Genomic DNA, 18,107 nt, shown 5'->3' with positions numbered 1-18,107 from the left:
TAATTGACTTCCTCCTCTTGCTTTTTAGGTGGACCAAAATTAAGATATGGAAGCACCATTCTTCTTGAGGCGCGACAGATTCAGGCGCTTCGACGACCTTCGAAATGGGTGAAACTGTCAGCTAGCAGAGAAGGATCCGCCGGCGAGAAGGAGACGTTGCCGAGGAGATGAGACGGTGCTGCCGGCGAGCTGGCGACGTTACTGACGAGCTGAGCAGTAATGATGTATGCGGCGCGGGCATGGGTTGACTAGCTCCCGCTGCTCTTGCCCACTGGGACCAAACGGGAGCCTGGTCGCTCCGTCTTAGCTAGCTATACTAGATGTCGTAAAATACAGGATTAATTGAGTGCTCCCGCTAATACCGCCACTGTTAATTGGGATCTAACAAATGGGATAAGCAGAATTTGGGGTCGGGACGGGATCACGGGAGGCGGGAGTGGCGCATGGTCCCATCCCTTAGGCCTCGTTCGTTTCCTAGGGACTGAATCCAGACTTGGAACTATTCCACGCAGGGATTGGGTTGATCCCGTCCAATCACCCGATCCCTACCGACCCTAGCTGGACCCAATCTTGTAATCCCGTGTACATTTTAGCTCTTTTGTTAATCCCAGTTCCTCCCTTCAGGGTGTGTTTGGTAGGTCGGGTCCCCTCAGATGCTCTATCTCTCCTCATACAAGCTAGCCTAAGCTGAGCTGAGCTGGGATTTTTTCACATGTTTGGTAGCCCGGGTCAGCTGAGATATGTTAAGATGAGATGTTGTTTGTTAGGCTGCGCCTGTTGAGATGTGTTGGACTGAGATATTGTTTGGCAGACTGTTTGAGATAAGATGTTGTTACCTTCTTTACTGTGAGTTGGTGAGACTACCACCAAATTAAATAAATTTACAGCAAATACGTACATATACCACCAAATGGAATAAATTTTCAGCAAATACGTACATGTACGCTTCATGGTACATACCGTGCATAGCAGCCAAAATACATGAAAGTTCATTCAGCGTGCAGCGATCAATATTACAAAATCTACATTAATAATACTACATAATACATGTTCTCATAAGCATTACAAAAGAAATATTGCATCATCCTACAACAAGTCAAACAAGATCAGGATTTTTTGCTAGGATGCGCTTGAATGCAGCTTCACGAACAGCGGCTTCCATGTTCATGAAATTTAGACCTTTTCCCTTATGCTCAGTCAGATAATCTAAAACAGCCAGCTTTTGGTCCATTTCAAAACCAGTAAGAGCCATAATAGTTTTGCATAAATCAGGGTGTGTTTCGGCATGGCAAGTGTTATTGATAGCACCAGCCACAAAACGCAATGCATCGGACATATTGCTAACCTGAGTTGCGTCAATACCTTCATCATTCAAAATAGAAGCCCTCTTTCTCTTCTTATTCGAGCCAGAAGAAGGTGAAGGGGTAGTTGCATCACTACCCTGACCACCAATGCGAGATGCGGCTTGAGCTTCCACAAACCCTTCTCCATTTGTTTCACCACTCTCCAAATCAATAGTCTTTCCTGGACACTCTACCACAATGGGTTTCCCCAAAGGCTCATTAGACCCCATTGCAAATTTACCCGTAGCGAGCTTATCAGCAAAGCAAGCTTCCATATATTCATAGTTGACAAGCGGTTTGTTCAGAAATTCAGCATCCTTAACATGATCCTGCACATGTTTCCAATAGATTTCAGCAGTAAAACAGCATGTTTCCAACACATATATAGAGTACTATACCATGTATTTACATACCAGAGTGTGATCCAAGTAATGTTGGTCTGCTAGAACAATCATTTTTGCATCATCATCCCAAAGCGCCCCACTCAATGTCCTCAATTTGTCAATTTTCTGCCACCTAGTCTTCCATTTGCGGAGATGATTGGTTATTTGAGTGGTAGTCACCTCATAACCAACAAGTTTTGACACATCTTCCAACGGTTCTTGAATGCAGCGAAGGCCCTTTCAATTGTTATCCTTAGAGAGGAGTGTCTTAAGTTGAACAGCTCTTTATAATTTTCAGGATGATTTCCTGCACCATACTCCTTTAGGTGGTACCTTGTTTTACGGTATGGTGGAAGGAATCCCGGTCTCACGGCATAACCAGCATCAACAAGGTAGAATTTTCCTATGAAAAATGCAACTATTAGCTATGGCAGGAACTCCTAAATTTTGTTTGAGCTAATGGGTTTGAGATATTACCTGGAGGAAGTGACAACCCATCATCCCTCTCCACAGCATCAGCAAGTATGAGGGCATCATGGGCCGACCCCTCCCAACCAGCAAGAACATAGGTAAACTTCAAATCGAAGTCTACCGCTGCCATGACATTTTGGGTAGTGCCATCTTTTCTACCCCTAAAGGCGGCTGAGATATTAGCTGGGACTCTAGCCTGGACATGAGTTCCATCTATTGCTCCAATACAATCCTAAATTGGAAAATAGAAGTATGGATTATTCATTGCTCTTATCAAGATGACAGTTTCTAAAGCTTCAAAATAGATTACCTTCAAGTATGGATTGAAGCGGCTGTTTTCCTCAATTTTATGGTTGATATCGGTTGAGGGAGGACGAATCATCTCAGCTCTCAACTCTCCAACAGCATACAACACCGCTTTAAAATATCTACTAATTACTTCAATAGATCTTCTAAATATCGGTTGTAGAGCTCTAAATCTTGTGTTGTGGCCAACTACGAGGAGAAACATGGCTACCTGTTCCTCTATAGAGGTATGAATACTATCTTTCAATAGCTCTCTCTCTCTAAACAAATTGCACAAACGAAAAAAGGGAGCTTTTTTCATTCTTAGCTGGTTTGAGCAATTTATGTCGGAAGAATGATAGATATATCTCAGGTTTGATTCCCTAGCAATATCCATATCAATCCTACGGCCAACTGTTAATAATGGAGTTTGTTTCCTAGCTCTCCTTGAGATAAAGAGCATGTATGCACCCAATACAGTTGCGATACCGGCTGCTTGCACAATAAGTTTGCGCCGCTTTCTTGCCAAATCATCCATCTTTCACAAATAAAAACAACAACTCATCTTACTAACCATAACAAGTTATAGTGCTGCAATTATCAGAGTTTAGTACCCACAAGCAGATCAAGTTTACTCCCCACAAACATATCATGTTGCTGCAATATTACTAGACAAAAATGCATTGAGCAGCAAAATTAAACGAAAGAGTAGGATATGGTACTACCTTCACAGAGTTCGTCGGAGACGTGCAGATCGAACACGTGCAGATGGATCGACGGGGTTCGAATCTTGCTGCTGCTCACGGCCGTCCGTCGGAGGGAGCCCGTGCGCTGCGAGGTACAGAGGTGGCCGCCTCAACTCTCAAAGATGGCCGCCGATGTTGAGCTCCCCCGTTCCATGGCGGCTCGATCTGGTGTCGAGGGCGTCAACGGAGGAGAGGCGGGGTCTCGCGGGAGGCAGAGAGCAGCGGGAGGATCTTCACGGCGTCGGCGGCGTGTCGGGGAAGCGGGGGAGGCGAGGGAGGCGGCGACCGGCGGCGGCGATTGCCAGGGCGACGCGAAGGAGAGGGCGGGGTCTCGCGGGAGGCAGAGAGCAGCGGGAGGATCTTCAGGGCGCCGGCGGCGTCTCGGGGAAGCGGGGGAGGCGAGGGAGGAGGCGAGGGAGGCGGCGACCGGCGGCGGCGATTGCCAGGGCGACGCGGAGGAGAGGGCGTGCGGCTCGGGTGGAAGGAGGTGGGGGAGACGGTTCGGTTCTGGTGGACGAGCGGAGATTTTTTTCCGGAGCCGCGGGGTCTGTTTTCGGGGCGACCGCGCCCGGGATGAGCACCGAAGCTCGATTCGGGCTTCGCTCGTGGGCAGGGCGCTGGGGCATTATTCGTATCAGTTCGGCAGGGCGCAGGGACACGACCCGACCTAACAAACACACAAATATTGTATCACCAGGGAATATCTGAGGAGCCCCGACCCACCAAACACACCCTCACTCTCTCTCTCTCTCTCTCTCTCTCTCTCTCTTTCTCGTTGTGGATAATTTTCCACGAGTCTTGTGGCGAGAAAAAAAAATCCAAACGAGTTCTGAAGCGTTGTCCGGGATGGGCTGGGCTAAAATTCCCATCGTCGTGTAAACGAACACTCATTTTTGTTGGGTTGGGAAAAAAATCACTCCGGGCTGAAAAACCAGAGTTGGACCTCAATCCAGGTTAATCCATGCCTCCCAGGCCTTACTGTACATTGTTACTGAGCAGGAGCGGAAGCCTGGAGGTTCCCCGAGAGTGGAGTTGCCGGCTATGGTTCTGGGTATTGCCAGCGGTATGGCGCGCTTTTGAGTGTTTGGCCACGCATGCGGATGGATTTCGCCGGCTTGTGCGGATGGATTGGATTAAGCTAGCTTAACGGGAGCGGATGGATTCAGTTATGCAGGCTTCAGGCGCGCCCATGGATGGCTCGAGGAATATGATGGTAGGATCGAGAACGACGCAATTCAAAATTAGATAGGTGTAGCGATGTCTTTTGAACAATTTTTCACCTAAACGGAACAATCTTGAACGCCTTACATTTTGACACGGAGAGAGTACCATTTTTTGTGACACATGATATGCCAAGAATCGTTTTGTTCCGTCAAGGCAATTGGATCTGCTTAACTTGAGCGTTCATGAGTGACATCAGTTAAACTGGGAAAAAAAATTGACACGCACAAAGTGTTAGGAGAGCCCGCCAAAACAAACAGGGGACGGTTACCTGGCGCCGCACACCCCAGCTCACTATGGGCTTGGCCCAGTTCGCGTTTCTTTTTCTTTCTCTTCATTTCTTTTTCTTTTTTATTTTTCTCTTCTATTTTTTTTTTCAAAAAATCAAAAAATATTCAAAATAAAAATGATCACATTCGAAAATTATTCGAATTTTAAAATGTTCACATTCAAAAATGTTTAACTCAAAAAATGCTCAATTAAAAAGTAAGGAAAGAAAATATTTTTATTTAAAAATTGATTATTTTAAAAAATATTTTTCCAAATTTTTAAGAATCTTCAAATTTGTATTATGTTCATATTTAAAAAAATAAATTCTAAAAGCATTTAGTTTTTGAAAAAAATAGATATGTACAAAAAATAATACGTAAGCTAATTAAGTAGAGAAACGGAGAATGAGTTGAGAAATGCAACCGATGATTGAGTACAGAAAGGAGAAAACTAAAGAGAAAGATGGACAGTAGATTTACAGTACCCAAATCAAATAAGAAAAAAACATGAATCATAGGAACGCAATCATCCAACCACGATCGAATCAATCTGAATGCGTCCGGAACAAACTGAAATGCAGATAACGAAAATAAGCCAAGCCCATATACGCCAAGGGGTGTGCGGCGCCAGTCCCGCACTGACCAGATTGGCTTAAAGGCCCTCCGAAACAAACGTACTCCCAATGTTTGAAGTAAGACAACCATGAGTCACTTCGCCAATTATTCACGCAAAACCCAACCCACATATTTGATGGGCTATTAGACATGCAAGGCCCCCCCGGCTTGACAAGAATGAACATTTTTCATACTGGGTTTGGGGGTTTTTCCTCGACAACATTTTACAAAGCTTGGTTAGAGGGGATGCATCTTAGTGTGTATACATTTGCTATCGAAGTTTTCTTTTTGACACGAGTGATTGTTGAGTTAGCTATATACAACAAGTTAAATGTAGGATGCTACCTCTGTTCCAAACTAAGTTTTTTAGGAAAGCTATTTCTTTTGGCCTCGCTGCGTGGCATCTTCTTTAACAATATCTACTCGATAATGTTTTGCTAATCTTGGCTAGAGATGACGCATCTTATAGAATGCAAATGTGCTAGCTATCACTGAGTTAAGATATAAAACAAACAAATTAATTGTAACGCATGCGTACCAGAACTCCGTAGGCGAAGCCCTCGATGACGTTCTTGGAGACCGTCACGGCGGCGAGCTCGACGTCACCGACGTGCCCAGAGAAGGCGGAGGTGACGAAGCCGATGGAGAAATTGCACAGGATGGTGAGGATCACGGGGAACGCGATGTGCCACATCAGCTTCGCCTCCTGCCAGCTCTTGCCCGCCATCTTCGAAATCCCAATCATGACCATCGTCGATGGTGATCTCTGCTCTAGCTTCGACGATACAGTAGGTGGTATACTGAGGCACTCGGATCTGCTAATAAACCAAAGCACGGTGCAATGATCTGCTTGTCAAGCTCGATCTGTTCGCTCTTGAACAGAGGGTCATATGTGAGTGATATTGAAGCTCTAGCAGGCTAAAGCTAATGAAGCTCGTTTGCTTCTTATCCATCGGAAGTTTGTAATGGAGTATGATACGATACGCACACAAGTGCACTATATTCTATTATTTTTAGATCATGGCAAAGAGCACCCTCCAGCCCAGTGGAACTGTTACATGTACAACTGGGTAGTACTGCATCAATGGAAAAAGTGCAACAAAGCACGTGCGCGGAGCGCACCCGTATCTCCATCGTTCATGCTATCTGGAGATTCGATGACTGTGTCCATCGCTCACAGGTGTTTAGCATCGTCTCCCAGCGCTCTAGCTAATTATCAAGTAGGCATGGGGGCACTGTAGTGTAGGTGCATGCAGCACACAGGAGTTGACTTATCTATTTTTTGTCTTGTACTGGACATGTGCATCCACCGCTGAGAGAGCAGCACAGTAGTCAGTTTCGTCTTCTTCCCATCATTTTTTTCCCAGCATTTTTTTGTGATAGAGAAGATGCAGAGCGAGTGAAGAAGAAAGAAAAGTTTAGAGAGAGAGAGAAAAGTGTAGGTGCATTCAGCGCAGTGAGAGGAAGAGAGAGAAAAGTTCAGAGAGAGAAGGTGAGAGAAAGAGAGGTATGCTGCATACACATGTGAGCCCAATGCAACCAGTCTTCACATTTTGTCTCCATGCATACACAGTAACACAGTAGAGAAAGATCACAGGCCATGACTGCAAATGCACATGTGAAGGAACACTGTTTATAGGGTGCGCGGTGCGCACCTGCTCTAAAAAATCGCTCTCTCAATGGAAAAAGTGCAACAAAGCACGTGCGCGGAGCGCACCCGTATCTCCATCGTTCATGCTATCTGGAGATTCGATGACTGTGTCCATCGCTCACAGGTGTTTAGCATCGTCTCCCAGCGCTCCAGCTAATTATCAAGTAGGCATGGGGGCACTGTAGTGTAGGTGCATGCAGCACACAGGAGTTGACTTATCTATTTTTTGTCTTGTACTGGACATGTGCATCCACCGCTGAGAGAGCAGCACAGTAGTCAGTTTCGTCTTCTTCCCATCATTTTTTTCCCAGCATTTTTTTGTGATAGAGAAGATGCAGAGCGAGTGAAGAAGAAAGAAAAGTTTAGAGAGAGAGAAAAGTGTAGGTGCATTCAGCGCAATGAGAGGAAGAGAGAGAAAAGTTCAGAGAGAGAAGGTGAGAGAAAGAGAGGTATGCTGCATACACATGTGAGCCCAATGCAACCAGTCTTCACATTTTGTCTCCATGCATACACAGTAACACAGTAGAGAAAGATCACAGGCCATGACTGCAAATGCACATGTGAAGGAACACTGTTTATAGGGTGCGCGGTGCGCACCTGCTCTAAAAAATCGCTCTCCTGCATCAATTTAGTGGGAACCTTTGGTAGAACTATAGCCGCTGCTCCAGACCCGGACAAAGTTTTCAGTATCCCAATACCCTCAAAATTTTACCATCCTATCGTTGCTATCCATATTGTATATTGTAGTATCTTAAAATCTAGAATTTTACATTGTCAATTGATACTTATCGGTATCTGAATTTGTTAGTATATTGTATCGTGATGCATATCATGTTATCTCTAATATTCCGATATACGCTCCCACGGTATCTTAAGTTGCGTTAGTATCTTGTATCGTGATGCATATCATGTTATCTCTAATATTCCGATATATGCTCCCATGATTTTGCCAAAGCATTAAGCCTCATACACAAAGAGCATGTTTGGCAAGAGCAATGTTGGCTTGCAGGCATAGGGTGGATTGAGTATTATTTTGGTGACATGAGACTGAGAAATGGTGTTTCTAAGTGAAGAAAAAATCAGCCATTTGTGTGTGTGTGTGCGTTATGCACTCACGGTTAGTTATGCTAATGCCACCCACTGGATACGCCAGCCTATATTTAAGTTAAATTTGAACACCTCTGCGATAGCTTTCAACATATGAATATATCATATCTGAACAAAAAAAAACTCATACAGTACTATGTATCAGATACTACTAACAAAATAACCCTACCTGATATCCGATACTAAAAACCTTGGGCCGGATGCTAGGCATTTTCAAATCAAGATAAGGCGCATGCATACTTAATTAGCTGGCCACACCCCTAATCAGGTACACGAATCATCTTTAATAATCACCGAGAGGTAAACTGTACAGGGCAGGCCACATATTCTCTGATAGTGTCAGGAATAGCGCACTTATATAGTGATGAATGACACGGCAGCTAGTAGACTGAAGACCCATCTACCCCTTCGTCCCAAAACTATTCTAAAGATTGAGGTTAGCAAGTAGCAGTTGGATTTTACACTGAGTCGGACAGCTAGAACATAATTTTATTTCCCCATGTGCTAAACAGAAGATGCCAATGTATAAGTATAATGTTTTTTTTACAGGAGTATAAGTATACAAAAAATATTAAAAACGGAATAGAAAAATATATTTGTAAGGTCTCAACCGCAGTATAAATTCAACGATTGTGAGTCTTAAATTTGCAAATAGAAGTAGTATTACATACCTGCAATAACTTGAAGAATGTAACAGTAGTACTAGTACTTGTTCCTGTCAATCTTCCGTAGTACGGATGTCATATCTCCGTTGCTCTCCATGGTTCGACAGTTCTAGGACGAAACTTTACGGAACAATCCATTAATTCTCCAGTTACATTGAATTGATTTCTAGAGTTTGCGATGAAAATATCTGTTCAACAGCTAGAAAATGAGCCTAGCCACCTGAACTGAAGAGAGGAAGCGGCGAGAGAACGGCGGGCCGAGCCGGCGCCCAGGACTGCATACGCGACTACGTACGGACTACCGGCCGTGCCGCCGAGGGCGCCCGCTGCCCCGCAGCCGCCGTCGCGTCGTCGCCTTCCCTACTGTGCCGGCTTCTTTTTCTTGGTGCGATTGCGATGCGATCTCCACTCGCTTGGCGTCTGGGCCGGACGATCGGCACTACTTTTTTTTTCGAGAGAGAGCGGGACTGAGGATGAGGAGCACAGAAGACAGGCCTCCTGATCGGGCCATGTTTAAATGATTTTCTCCCAGATAGTGAACAGTACAGGCTACTGTGCCGAGTTCCTAGGTGGGACACGCCCCACCCTTCCAGTTTTTTTTTTTAACATAACAATGCACTTTATTGATCACATAACATGAATATAGAGAGTCTCCCGGATGCAATCCGAGGCAAAGTTCGAAATAAAACCTCGCACCCTCAAAACTAAAATTGGAACTCACAGAGATAGTCTCTCTCTTTAGAAGGATAGAGACAGAGAGTCATATCTCATAGCTAGCGATTCCAAGACTAATGAGCAAGCGGGAACCAACCTAAGTTATCCCTTCGACAGAGTGAGTCTACTTAGCGAACTGACGGGACATGAAATGGTGATGCATATTAAGAGTTAATGGTTGACCGCTGCTCCCCTTGTTCTACCATAGAGGCTCTCGACCTATGAGGCAAAGGGAGTTGTTAAGGCATTACAATGTAAGATGCTTAGATGGGCGCTTATTGAAATAAATCGGTTTTTTTTATTAAACACTAGTTCTTATTTACACTAGAAAGATGCCTATCTAGGCAGCTCTTGTGTACAAATAAGCACTAGTGATGCTGGTTTACACTAGTGTTTATTGACATAGCAAAATACAGAGATGATAGCTCCAACCCAAGTCATAAAGTAAATGTTTTCTATATTTGACCAATTTAAAAAGTATGAAGATCTATAATAGTAAATCAACATTAATACATTCACAACAAGATATATTTTATTTGTTACCTTCTATTTACTTGCTGAAACTTAGAGAGCATTGGCATTTTTACTAAGTTTATTTATACACCATGTATTTGAGAATAGATTGGGTAATTAACTAGCGCAGTTGCCCATGAACCCCGCACATGCAATACTTTTAACTGTTTTGATTTTTTTTATTTGCAACACACACAGTAGTGAGTGCATCATTTGGATTTCTTTGTTTTGCGAATATTATAGCTATATGCTACTTGATGGACTTCTTTGCTGAAAGAAGTAGACAAGCGATAAGGAGGAGTTAGGGCTCCCGGAGGTTAGCGATGGATACAACGGCTCACTGATTGTAACGAGAATGCAAGAGATAGAGAGAGGAGATTGGCGTGTTCTATTAATAAAGGGCTGTGTGCATCAACCGATGCAGAGGCCGGGGTAATCCCATTTCGAAAAAAAAATGTAGGCCCGCTATCCATGTAAGCATCATGTCCATTATGCATTTACATATGCGCGGTGAATAGCGTCTTATAAGTTTTGCACTTAATTGTTCAATTTGGATGTTGTTGGCTAATTAGCTTATAGTTCTGGTTCCATTAAAAGAAAGCCTAAAAATGTAGCTAGATGTTTTAAATTCACCCGAACATTCTTTTGGAAGAAACATGCATTTTTGCCTCATCTCACTAAAAGGTATAAAAGCCATCCTCGAGGTAGTTAACACAAATAGGGCTAAAACCGATACAATGCCCACGCAAGGTCATTATAGTCGATTGTCTCACAACAGATACGCCAAACACACCATCGAGAAGAAAGAAACACAGCACACAAATGTCATTGTTGCCATTTCTCTGCCATTTCTCCTCGAGTAAGCAAATTCAACTTTACCACTAACATCCACCAACGAAAACCCTCACGGGACATTCGCGTGGATCTATGCAAATATCCACAAAACAGATGGACATTCTAGAAACGAGCCCCAAAATAAGAATCGTGTAGAGCTGTGCTTGTCGTCGTCGTCACCGCACCATTCCTTCCAGGGAAAGCACCCTGTTTTTTTCGCGAAAACGCAAAAGCTTGCTCGAGTACGCCGTTTCGTTGAGGGTGTTTTCTTGAACTCGTAAACGCAACGTGGCAGCACGTTCACGGTTCACCATTGGATCCAGCAGCAAAGACAAGCAGTGCCCGTTCGTGGTGTGCCACGGCCGGATTCTTCCACGACTCGATCGCGAAAGAGAAATTCAAAGTCCCCAACGCAACAACGGCAACGAAAAAAAAAAACAAAGTAAAAAAAGAAGTGTACACCTCATCAATCCAATCCGTTCACCAAAACCATCCCAATCGTGCCGCCGGCAAACAACGTCTGAGGCGGCGGCGGCGGCACCAGAGCACACCGGACGGCCACCGCGACGGTCCCCTCCCGCCTCCGCTCCTCCCCGCGTCGGTAACCCTAGCAGTCGGATCGCGCGGCGCGCCGCCGTCCGTTCGACTCAGTCGCCGCAATCCGCTCCAGCGCTCCGTCAGCGGGGCCTTGTTTTGCTGCTAGCCCCGCGGACTGCGGCGCCCTCCCTGGAGAGACGCCGCGCAGTTTAGTGGTTGCGGCGCCATGTTGCAGTGCCTGGAGGGTGTGAAGCACCTCTGCGGCGTGCTCCTCAGCTTCTGCTGCGACATCGACCTCAAGCAGCCCAGGGGCCTAGAAGACCCCGAGCTCCTCGCCAGGGAGACCGTCTGTATGTCCACTCCACCCTACTGATTACGTTGCTATCAATTTATTGTGCTCTGTTTGTCCTGTGATCGTGCAATGTAATTATTACTGTGTCATTGAGTGTTCCCCCCGTTTTATTGCAGTTAGCGTGAGCGAGGTCGAAGCGCTGTACGAGCTGTTCAAGAAGATCAGCAGCGCCGTGATTGACGACGGGCTGATTAACAAGGTTAGTAGTGGCACCCAGTGTTGCAGACGTGTCTATGTCTATGATGAGTGATGCCTGACAGATATGCTTGTGCGGTGGCATGCTGCAGGAGGAGTTTCAGTTGGCGCTTTTCAAGACCAATAAGAAGGAAAGTTTGTTTGCTGATCGTGTAAGTCACATTACCTGTGTGTAACTCCAGTTTGCTGTTCGTCTTGTCCTGTGAAAATGCCCCCATTCTGTTTTCTTTTTTTGGTATTCTAATGGCAATTACTATGGAGCCTCTCTGACTCCCATTTTCGGCATATTATTCAGCCTGAAGATGAAGAACACACTGTTCAACATCCTGTACAAATCATCAGCCATATATGTCAGAGCTCACATACTTAACTGTAGAATAGCACAGGCTTTGGGAACATGTATTAAGTACTGTCGATTCATATGTCCAGAAATCACTGTTTTTTGCTTTTATGACCGGCGAGGTTGCATAGTACTTCAGCTAATTCCTGTAACTGTAAGCTACTAGTTTGGTTCCGTACACCCTCCCTGGAGAAGTACTTAACAGAAGGTTGTCGGTTTCGGACTCTACAAAGCAAGGCTCTGAATATATTCAGTCTTAGATATTTGGGTGCCATGTTTGGCAGCCTCTCTTTTGTGCTGTTTTCGTCACTTGAAACTTGAAAGCAAGTATTTGCATCTTTAGAAGTTATTACTGGCAAGCAGCATTATCTGTTTGTTGAAATTCGTGATCATATATACTGATACATAGGACTCCACATGCTAACAGTTTCGCATGAAAAACATCTTTACAAAAACTTATCTGCATGACTGCATCCATAGTCACTCACATCCAAACCATTGGCATCCAGCTACCGCGTGTATACACCCTCCAGTTAGGCTTTGCAATAATTATCTAGGCCTGTATCATCTACCCTTTTAGTAAATAAATGTAGTGTTCATTGGCGAAACAGTGAATTAGGATGACATTGATACTAGATAATATGATTTCTGTTAACATCATAATGCAGTTCCCTAAATATTTTCCCTGTGCTTGCAGGTCTTCGATTTATTTGACACAAAACACAATGGAATTTTAGGATTTGAAGAGTTTGCCCGTGCGCTATCAGTATTTCATCCAAGTGCCCCTCCTGATGAGAAAATTAACTGTAAGTTCAGATTTTTAGGGAATTTGCATAGTTAGTTAAACTTTAAACACAACAATAGATTAGTAAAGGTGTTCTCTGAAAATTTAGACAAGTACAAGTTTGTAATATTTATAAAAGGTAACAATTAACAGTTCAAAGAATTAAACATGTTAATGTGCCGCAAATGCTATTTCAAAGTTCTTACCTTGCAAATTTCCTTTACATCTTAGAACCATATGGTTTCGAATTAACATGCTACTTGCATTAAAATGTATTGCAATATACATCAAGGAACAAATTATATATACAGAGAGTGCCTGCGTTTATCACTGGAATATCTAGGTACGTATAATGTACACCACCATGGCATGCATTTTGAGCAAACCACAATATGTCAGCCCTCATGTTTATAGGATCCCCTGACTTATTGTGCTGATCTGAATGGATATAGGCCTAGAATGCAGCATACAGAAGATTCATGATATCTCTGAGAGTATTGGGGTTCATACTTCACGGATCACCTTTTGTTACTTCCTTTTTTGAGTCCATTAGTGCTACCTGAGAGGAAATATTTACATAAGCTCCATTGGTGCTACCTTAATTCCGTTCTGCTTGCTTGATAATGCACTGGTTTCCCTGTTCTTCTATTTTTTACCATGCATCTATGCCCTTCAGCCCTTTTCTTATTGCTGTAAGCGGAAAAAAAAATCTTACATAACCTACTCTTTAATCCATGCAGTTTCGTTCCAGCTATATGATTTGAAGCAACAAGGTTTCATTGAAAGACAAGAGGTATTTTGCTAATTAGGATATTATTATGTAATATGTGAAGTTAACTTGTTGATTAGGATCAACACTCAACAGTAACCTTTGTTTCAAAGCTAGAATCCATTTGTTTTCGGTGATCGCAGTGAAAATTTCACCAAATTTCGATATATTTTCTGTTCCATTTATCTTCCCCGAAGCCTCAATGATCAAGTATCTTCAAACTTGCTATAAAGTGAACCGAATTTAGGCGGATATTGTAAATACTGGTTGACTATGACAAGCCCTATAGGTGGTGATAACTGCCCAGTGTATTTGGATCCATACCTTCCAGCGTTTCCTGGAACCCTTGTTAGGTTATTTGAAAGTTTGGATTATGTGTATTTGGTCCCGAGTTTTGTTCAACTTGGTACAAACAAGTAGACCTGATTTGCATATCTTTTTGTTTGTCTATGAATAGATTTATTAGTTAAAACACATGCAATTTTTGACAATTATGTTAAGCCTTTTTTCCGTGTATGAGCAGAAAAGTCAAATAATATTTTTAGGATAGCCTATGGGTTTCTTTGTGCATAACTTTGTTGATCTTTTATCTTTTCCCAGTTAAATTCTGATAATTTTTCTTGTTTGGTTATAAGGTTAAGCAAATGGTTGTTGCTACACTTGCTGAATCAGGAATGAATCTTTCAGATGAAGTCATAGAGAGCATCATTGATAAGGTCCGGTTAAAATTTGAATTGTTTAATTACCCCGTACAGTATGGCTATGCACAATTACATGTAAAAAAATTATGTTCATGCATGTTCAATACCACTTACCTTTTCTGTTCGGAGGTCAAGATTTTGCTAATGTTGCGCTAGTCTAAGGCCATATCCGGCTGTTGATAGGTCAAATTAGAGAGGTTCGTATATACAGTATAACTTGGAGCTGAAACATTTATTTACACTATCTTTTGTAATTATCGGGAGAATATGGAGGTTTTCAGATGCACTATGTGCCTATGCCTAGAGCTATCAGTACTATCTATATAATTTATGTTGTGCATTAGGTAACGAACTTCAAAAAAAGGGTATGGTTTGGATTTAGTCCAAGGTTGCCCTACCAAATATTTAGGTAGGCAAAATTTTGGTCACGTCTTTGCTTGCCCATGAGTTAGCCAAACACTGGAACCAAGAGCTAGATGGGCAAAGGAGCCTTGGCACACAAAAAATTGTCAACCATACAAACAATTACGAAAATTTGGCCATGACCAAAAACATTGGTAGGGTGAATTCTGGCCACAATCCAAACAGAAGTCATACCGCCAAAGCTTGTTATTACAAGGGTTTTGCAGAATAGGGCTTTATATGGATTTATATAAGTTGCGTTGTTGAATGAATGCTACCTTGGCTCATTGCTCTATTATTTTGTTAAAATTATTTCCCTCTTGTTATAAGACTTTTGAAGAGGCAGACACAAAACATGATGGGAAAATTGACAAGGAAGAATGGCGCAATCTAGTTCTGAGGCATCCCTCTTTGCTGAAGAACATGACACTCCAATACCTCAAGTAAGATATGCTGATTTATCTGTCGATGGTGAATTACTCACTATTTTTTCATGAGCATATTATGGTCAAGTTGATCGAAATCGTTGGGGTTCAGAGTTCACTCTTGAATAGTGCCAAATGAAAATTTGATCATTAGATGGTATTTTGGAAACTGGAGAGTATGCAATATATTGGAGGCATGAGAATAATTTCATTGCTTTAGTTCAGTTTTCCCTTAACATTTCTATCCCTTATCCTGATATTTCCCTATTTTATAATCACTAATCAGGCCTACTTTTGCAGGGACATCACCACTACATTTCCAAGCTTTGTCTTCCATTCTCAGGTCGACGACACGTAAAAATCCTGAGAAATTTCTTACTATGATGGAAAATCAGAAGTTAGTCTTAGTGCTTTGTTAAGCTTTCCAATGGTTGGTTGATGGTTTCATGCAAGCCATAGTATTCCAAAGCATATTACTTACTGGATCAGCAATTCCGCTCGTTTCTTGTTAGTAACTTCTTTTCTTGCTTTTGTCTGGGGGTGTGGCTGGAATCTTTCAGCCTGTGATGTTTTTCTGAAAGTCTCTTCTTCTTTTCCGTTTTTTTTCCTTAGGGTTAGCTGGTTGTATACCCGAATGGCTAAGTTTCTTTTTGTACAAAGCTGGTTCCCTTTTAGTTAACTGTATTTTATGTGGGGAACAATTATATTGTATATTATGGATTAAATTGAACAGAACAGAAATTCCTTTGTTGATTGTGTATTGTCACAATTTATTGTTGTTCTTGTAAAGCCATACTTATTTCTGTTATTTCTGCTTAATTTTCATGGACGCCTTTGCTGTTGGCATACACGCAAGGGTACTCCTGTTTCTGGTCTAACATATGGTTCTTTTAGTTACCTTATGTACATCCGCTGTACATTTAGACTACATGGATCTGTAAAGATAGTAAACAGTTGCTATACATGGCCGTATGATAGTAGAACTTATAGCTGTTAGAATTATGCAATGATAATCAGAAACTACAAATATAAAGTGCTCTAAAGAGGCTGAGATTTAGCAAGAACTAGTGCGCATCTTCGGGGTAATGATGTGTACTAATAGTTTTCTCATTTTTGGTGGAAGCAGCAACAGTGCAACACGACCAGCAAGCATAATAAGATTAGAGATTCCAAGATGCGAGTCAATGATTAACAATTCAGCTCGTGGCTCACGTGTGCTCGCATGCCTTAGTTTGCCAAAAAAGCGCATGGACTAAGTGAGTGATCGCTGTCGTACGTGTTTACATATGGCAAGGAAGCTACTTTAGCCGTTTAGCTAGCCAAGGAAACAAAGCATCAAGAATCTCTTGAAAACGAGTAGCCTACGAGAAATTGCCAGCCTGCTCCACACAGTATTCGGGTCAAACAGAAGCTATACTGGAACTCATCATGAAACATCAGAAGATCCGAACCAAAGACGTTGGAACATGCCCGCGAGACTTGGACCCGATCTCGTCAAGATTCACGTCTCAGGGTGCACTCTCGCCGATCGATCGATGTCGGCTCTCAACAAGCTTGTGTGCTGGCTAACCGGCCACTTGGACAGGGACAGAGCCAGGAATGAAGTATAATGGGAGCAGAACTAGCTAAAATCACATAAATAAGAAGCTGACATGGCTTGTGTTCAAAGAAAAATCATGAGCATGGGGGGTGGGGGGCGTAGCCTCCCTTGTCCCCCCTTTTCTCCATCCCTGCACTTGGACCACTAGAAACAAACTCCACATTTAATGATAAGCGCATTCTGGTTTCCCTCATATTTCACGGGGCAAGTTGAGCTTTGTATTTTTATTTAGGAGAGGGAATAAAAATGTACAAAGCCAAACAACACAAGAGGACAATAAAAAGGAAATGGAAGCAGAAACAGAAAATGCAGATTTGGCGAAATGAAACACTACTAAATTACTGGCGCCATGAATACCTTGCTCAATCTTTGTTACAATACACAGTGAAGTACACCCAGTCCCCCGCCTGGCGGCATATGCATTTACCATGCAAAAAAAAAAATCAAGACCATTCGAATTTGGGAGTTGTGGGTGGTTAGTCCAACATAAATCCTACATGTTTTCCCTGATGTCTCCTTGTGCCGAAACTCTTTTTATGATTCCTCCTTCCGAAATCAGAGATGAAATATTTAAGCGTCAAAGAATTCCAAATCACAAATTTCCAATATTCGACTGGTAATTTCTGTTAACCGCTGTTACACTAGGATTTTTTTTTACCATTAGCTAAATCAGTTTTGCAGAATGATATCTGAAAGACCTTCATGGCTATGTGTAGGTTATCTCTTTCACACAATTCCTAAGAAGTTCATCGATCCTGAGACACTAAATATGTACAAAAAAAGTGTGATGCTGAATCTATCTCTGTTGGGAATTTATTTTCCTATGTCACTAGTTGATATAATGGCCTATCTTAGTACTCAAATTATGAGCGAGTTAAAGGTGTGTGGACCAATGTTTCGTATTCAACTTATACAAATTTGGGAGTTAGCTGGGAATTCTAACCAGAGCAACATATATCATCGAACGAGTATTTTTCTTTTCTGCAACGTTTTTTCTTGTAATGATGGTGTTTGAGTAATACGGAGCTCCGGTTCATTTGCAAAAATAGAAGGTGTGTGTCAATTTGATAGGCTACCTCCAATCGACCGGTTATCCCTGGTCCCGCAGTGAGAGGCAGCTTGTGCGTTCCAGGACCATCATACATAAATTAACAATGGCTCCTGATTTCGAAACGTATGTGCAAA

At 42.7% G+C, this 18,107-nt stretch overlaps 2 protein-coding genes across 2 annotated transcripts; one reads left to right on the top strand and one right to left on the bottom strand.

The window, feature by feature from the left end:
• Positions 1 to 1,096: 1,096 nt before the first annotated feature.
• Positions 1,097 to 3,020, bottom strand: LOC139830775 (uncharacterized). Its single transcript, XM_071819605.1, has 5 exons — positions 2,508 to 3,020; positions 2,204 to 2,429; positions 1,907 to 2,129; positions 1,757 to 1,859; positions 1,097 to 1,672 (listed from the first exon to the last, which is right to left on the bottom strand). Exons 1-5 carry the CDS (start codon positions 3,018 to 3,020, stop codon positions 1,097 to 1,099), a joined length of 1,641 nt encoding a protein of 546 aa, XP_071675706.1.
• Positions 3,021 to 11,290: 8,270 nt separating this feature from the next.
• Positions 11,291 to 16,073, top strand: LOC127293778 (calcineurin B-like protein 3). Its single transcript, XM_051323428.2, has 8 exons — positions 11,291 to 11,704; positions 11,823 to 11,905; positions 11,994 to 12,053; positions 12,939 to 13,047; positions 13,766 to 13,818; positions 14,430 to 14,510; positions 15,228 to 15,340; positions 15,623 to 16,073. The coding sequence occupies exons 1-8, from the start codon at positions 11,581 to 11,583 to the stop codon at positions 15,678 to 15,680; spliced, it is 681 nt and encodes a 226-aa protein (XP_051179388.1). The 5' UTR covers positions 11,291 to 11,580; the 3' UTR covers positions 15,681 to 16,073.
• Positions 16,074 to 18,107: the final 2,034 nt, after the last annotated feature.

Source organism: Lolium perenne, chromosome 4 (assembly GCF_019359855.2).
Source record: "Lolium perenne isolate Kyuss_39 chromosome 4, Kyuss_2.0, whole genome shotgun sequence".
In the NCBI taxonomy this organism is placed as follows: Eukaryota; Viridiplantae; Streptophyta; class Magnoliopsida; order Poales; family Poaceae; genus Lolium; species Lolium perenne.
The sequence above is the reverse complement of the archived record's forward strand: the minus strand, read 5'-3'. Positions and strand labels throughout refer to the sequence as shown.

What these genes read in the sequence shown, in the direction of transcription:
- LOC139830775 (XM_071819605.1), bottom strand. Translation starts at nt 3,020, where the DNA reads ATGGATGATTTGGCAAGAAAGCGGCGCAAACTTATTGTGCAAGCAGCC. An exon ending in GCTTCAATCCATACTTGAAG is followed by an intron (nt 2,430 to 2,507) that starts GTAATCTATTTT and finishes TTTCCAATTTAG; the next exon opens with GATTGTATTGGAGCAATAGA. An exon ending in CAAAACTTGTTGGTTATGAG is followed by an intron (nt 1,860 to 1,906) that starts GTGACTACCACT and finishes ATGGAAGACTAG; the next exon opens with GTGGCAGAAAATTGACAAAT.
- LOC127293778 (XM_051323428.2), top strand. Translation starts at nt 11,581, where the DNA reads ATGTTGCAGTGCCTGGAGGGTGTGAAGCACCTCTGCGGCGTGCTCCTC. An exon ending in ACGACGGGCTGATTAACAAG is followed by an intron (nt 11,906 to 11,993) that starts GTTAGTAGTGGC and finishes GGCATGCTGCAG; the next exon opens with GAGGAGTTTCAGTTGGCGCT. An exon ending in AAAGTTTGTTTGCTGATCGT is followed by an intron (nt 12,054 to 12,938) that starts GTAAGTCACATT and finishes CTGTGCTTGCAG; the next exon opens with GTCTTCGATTTATTTGACAC.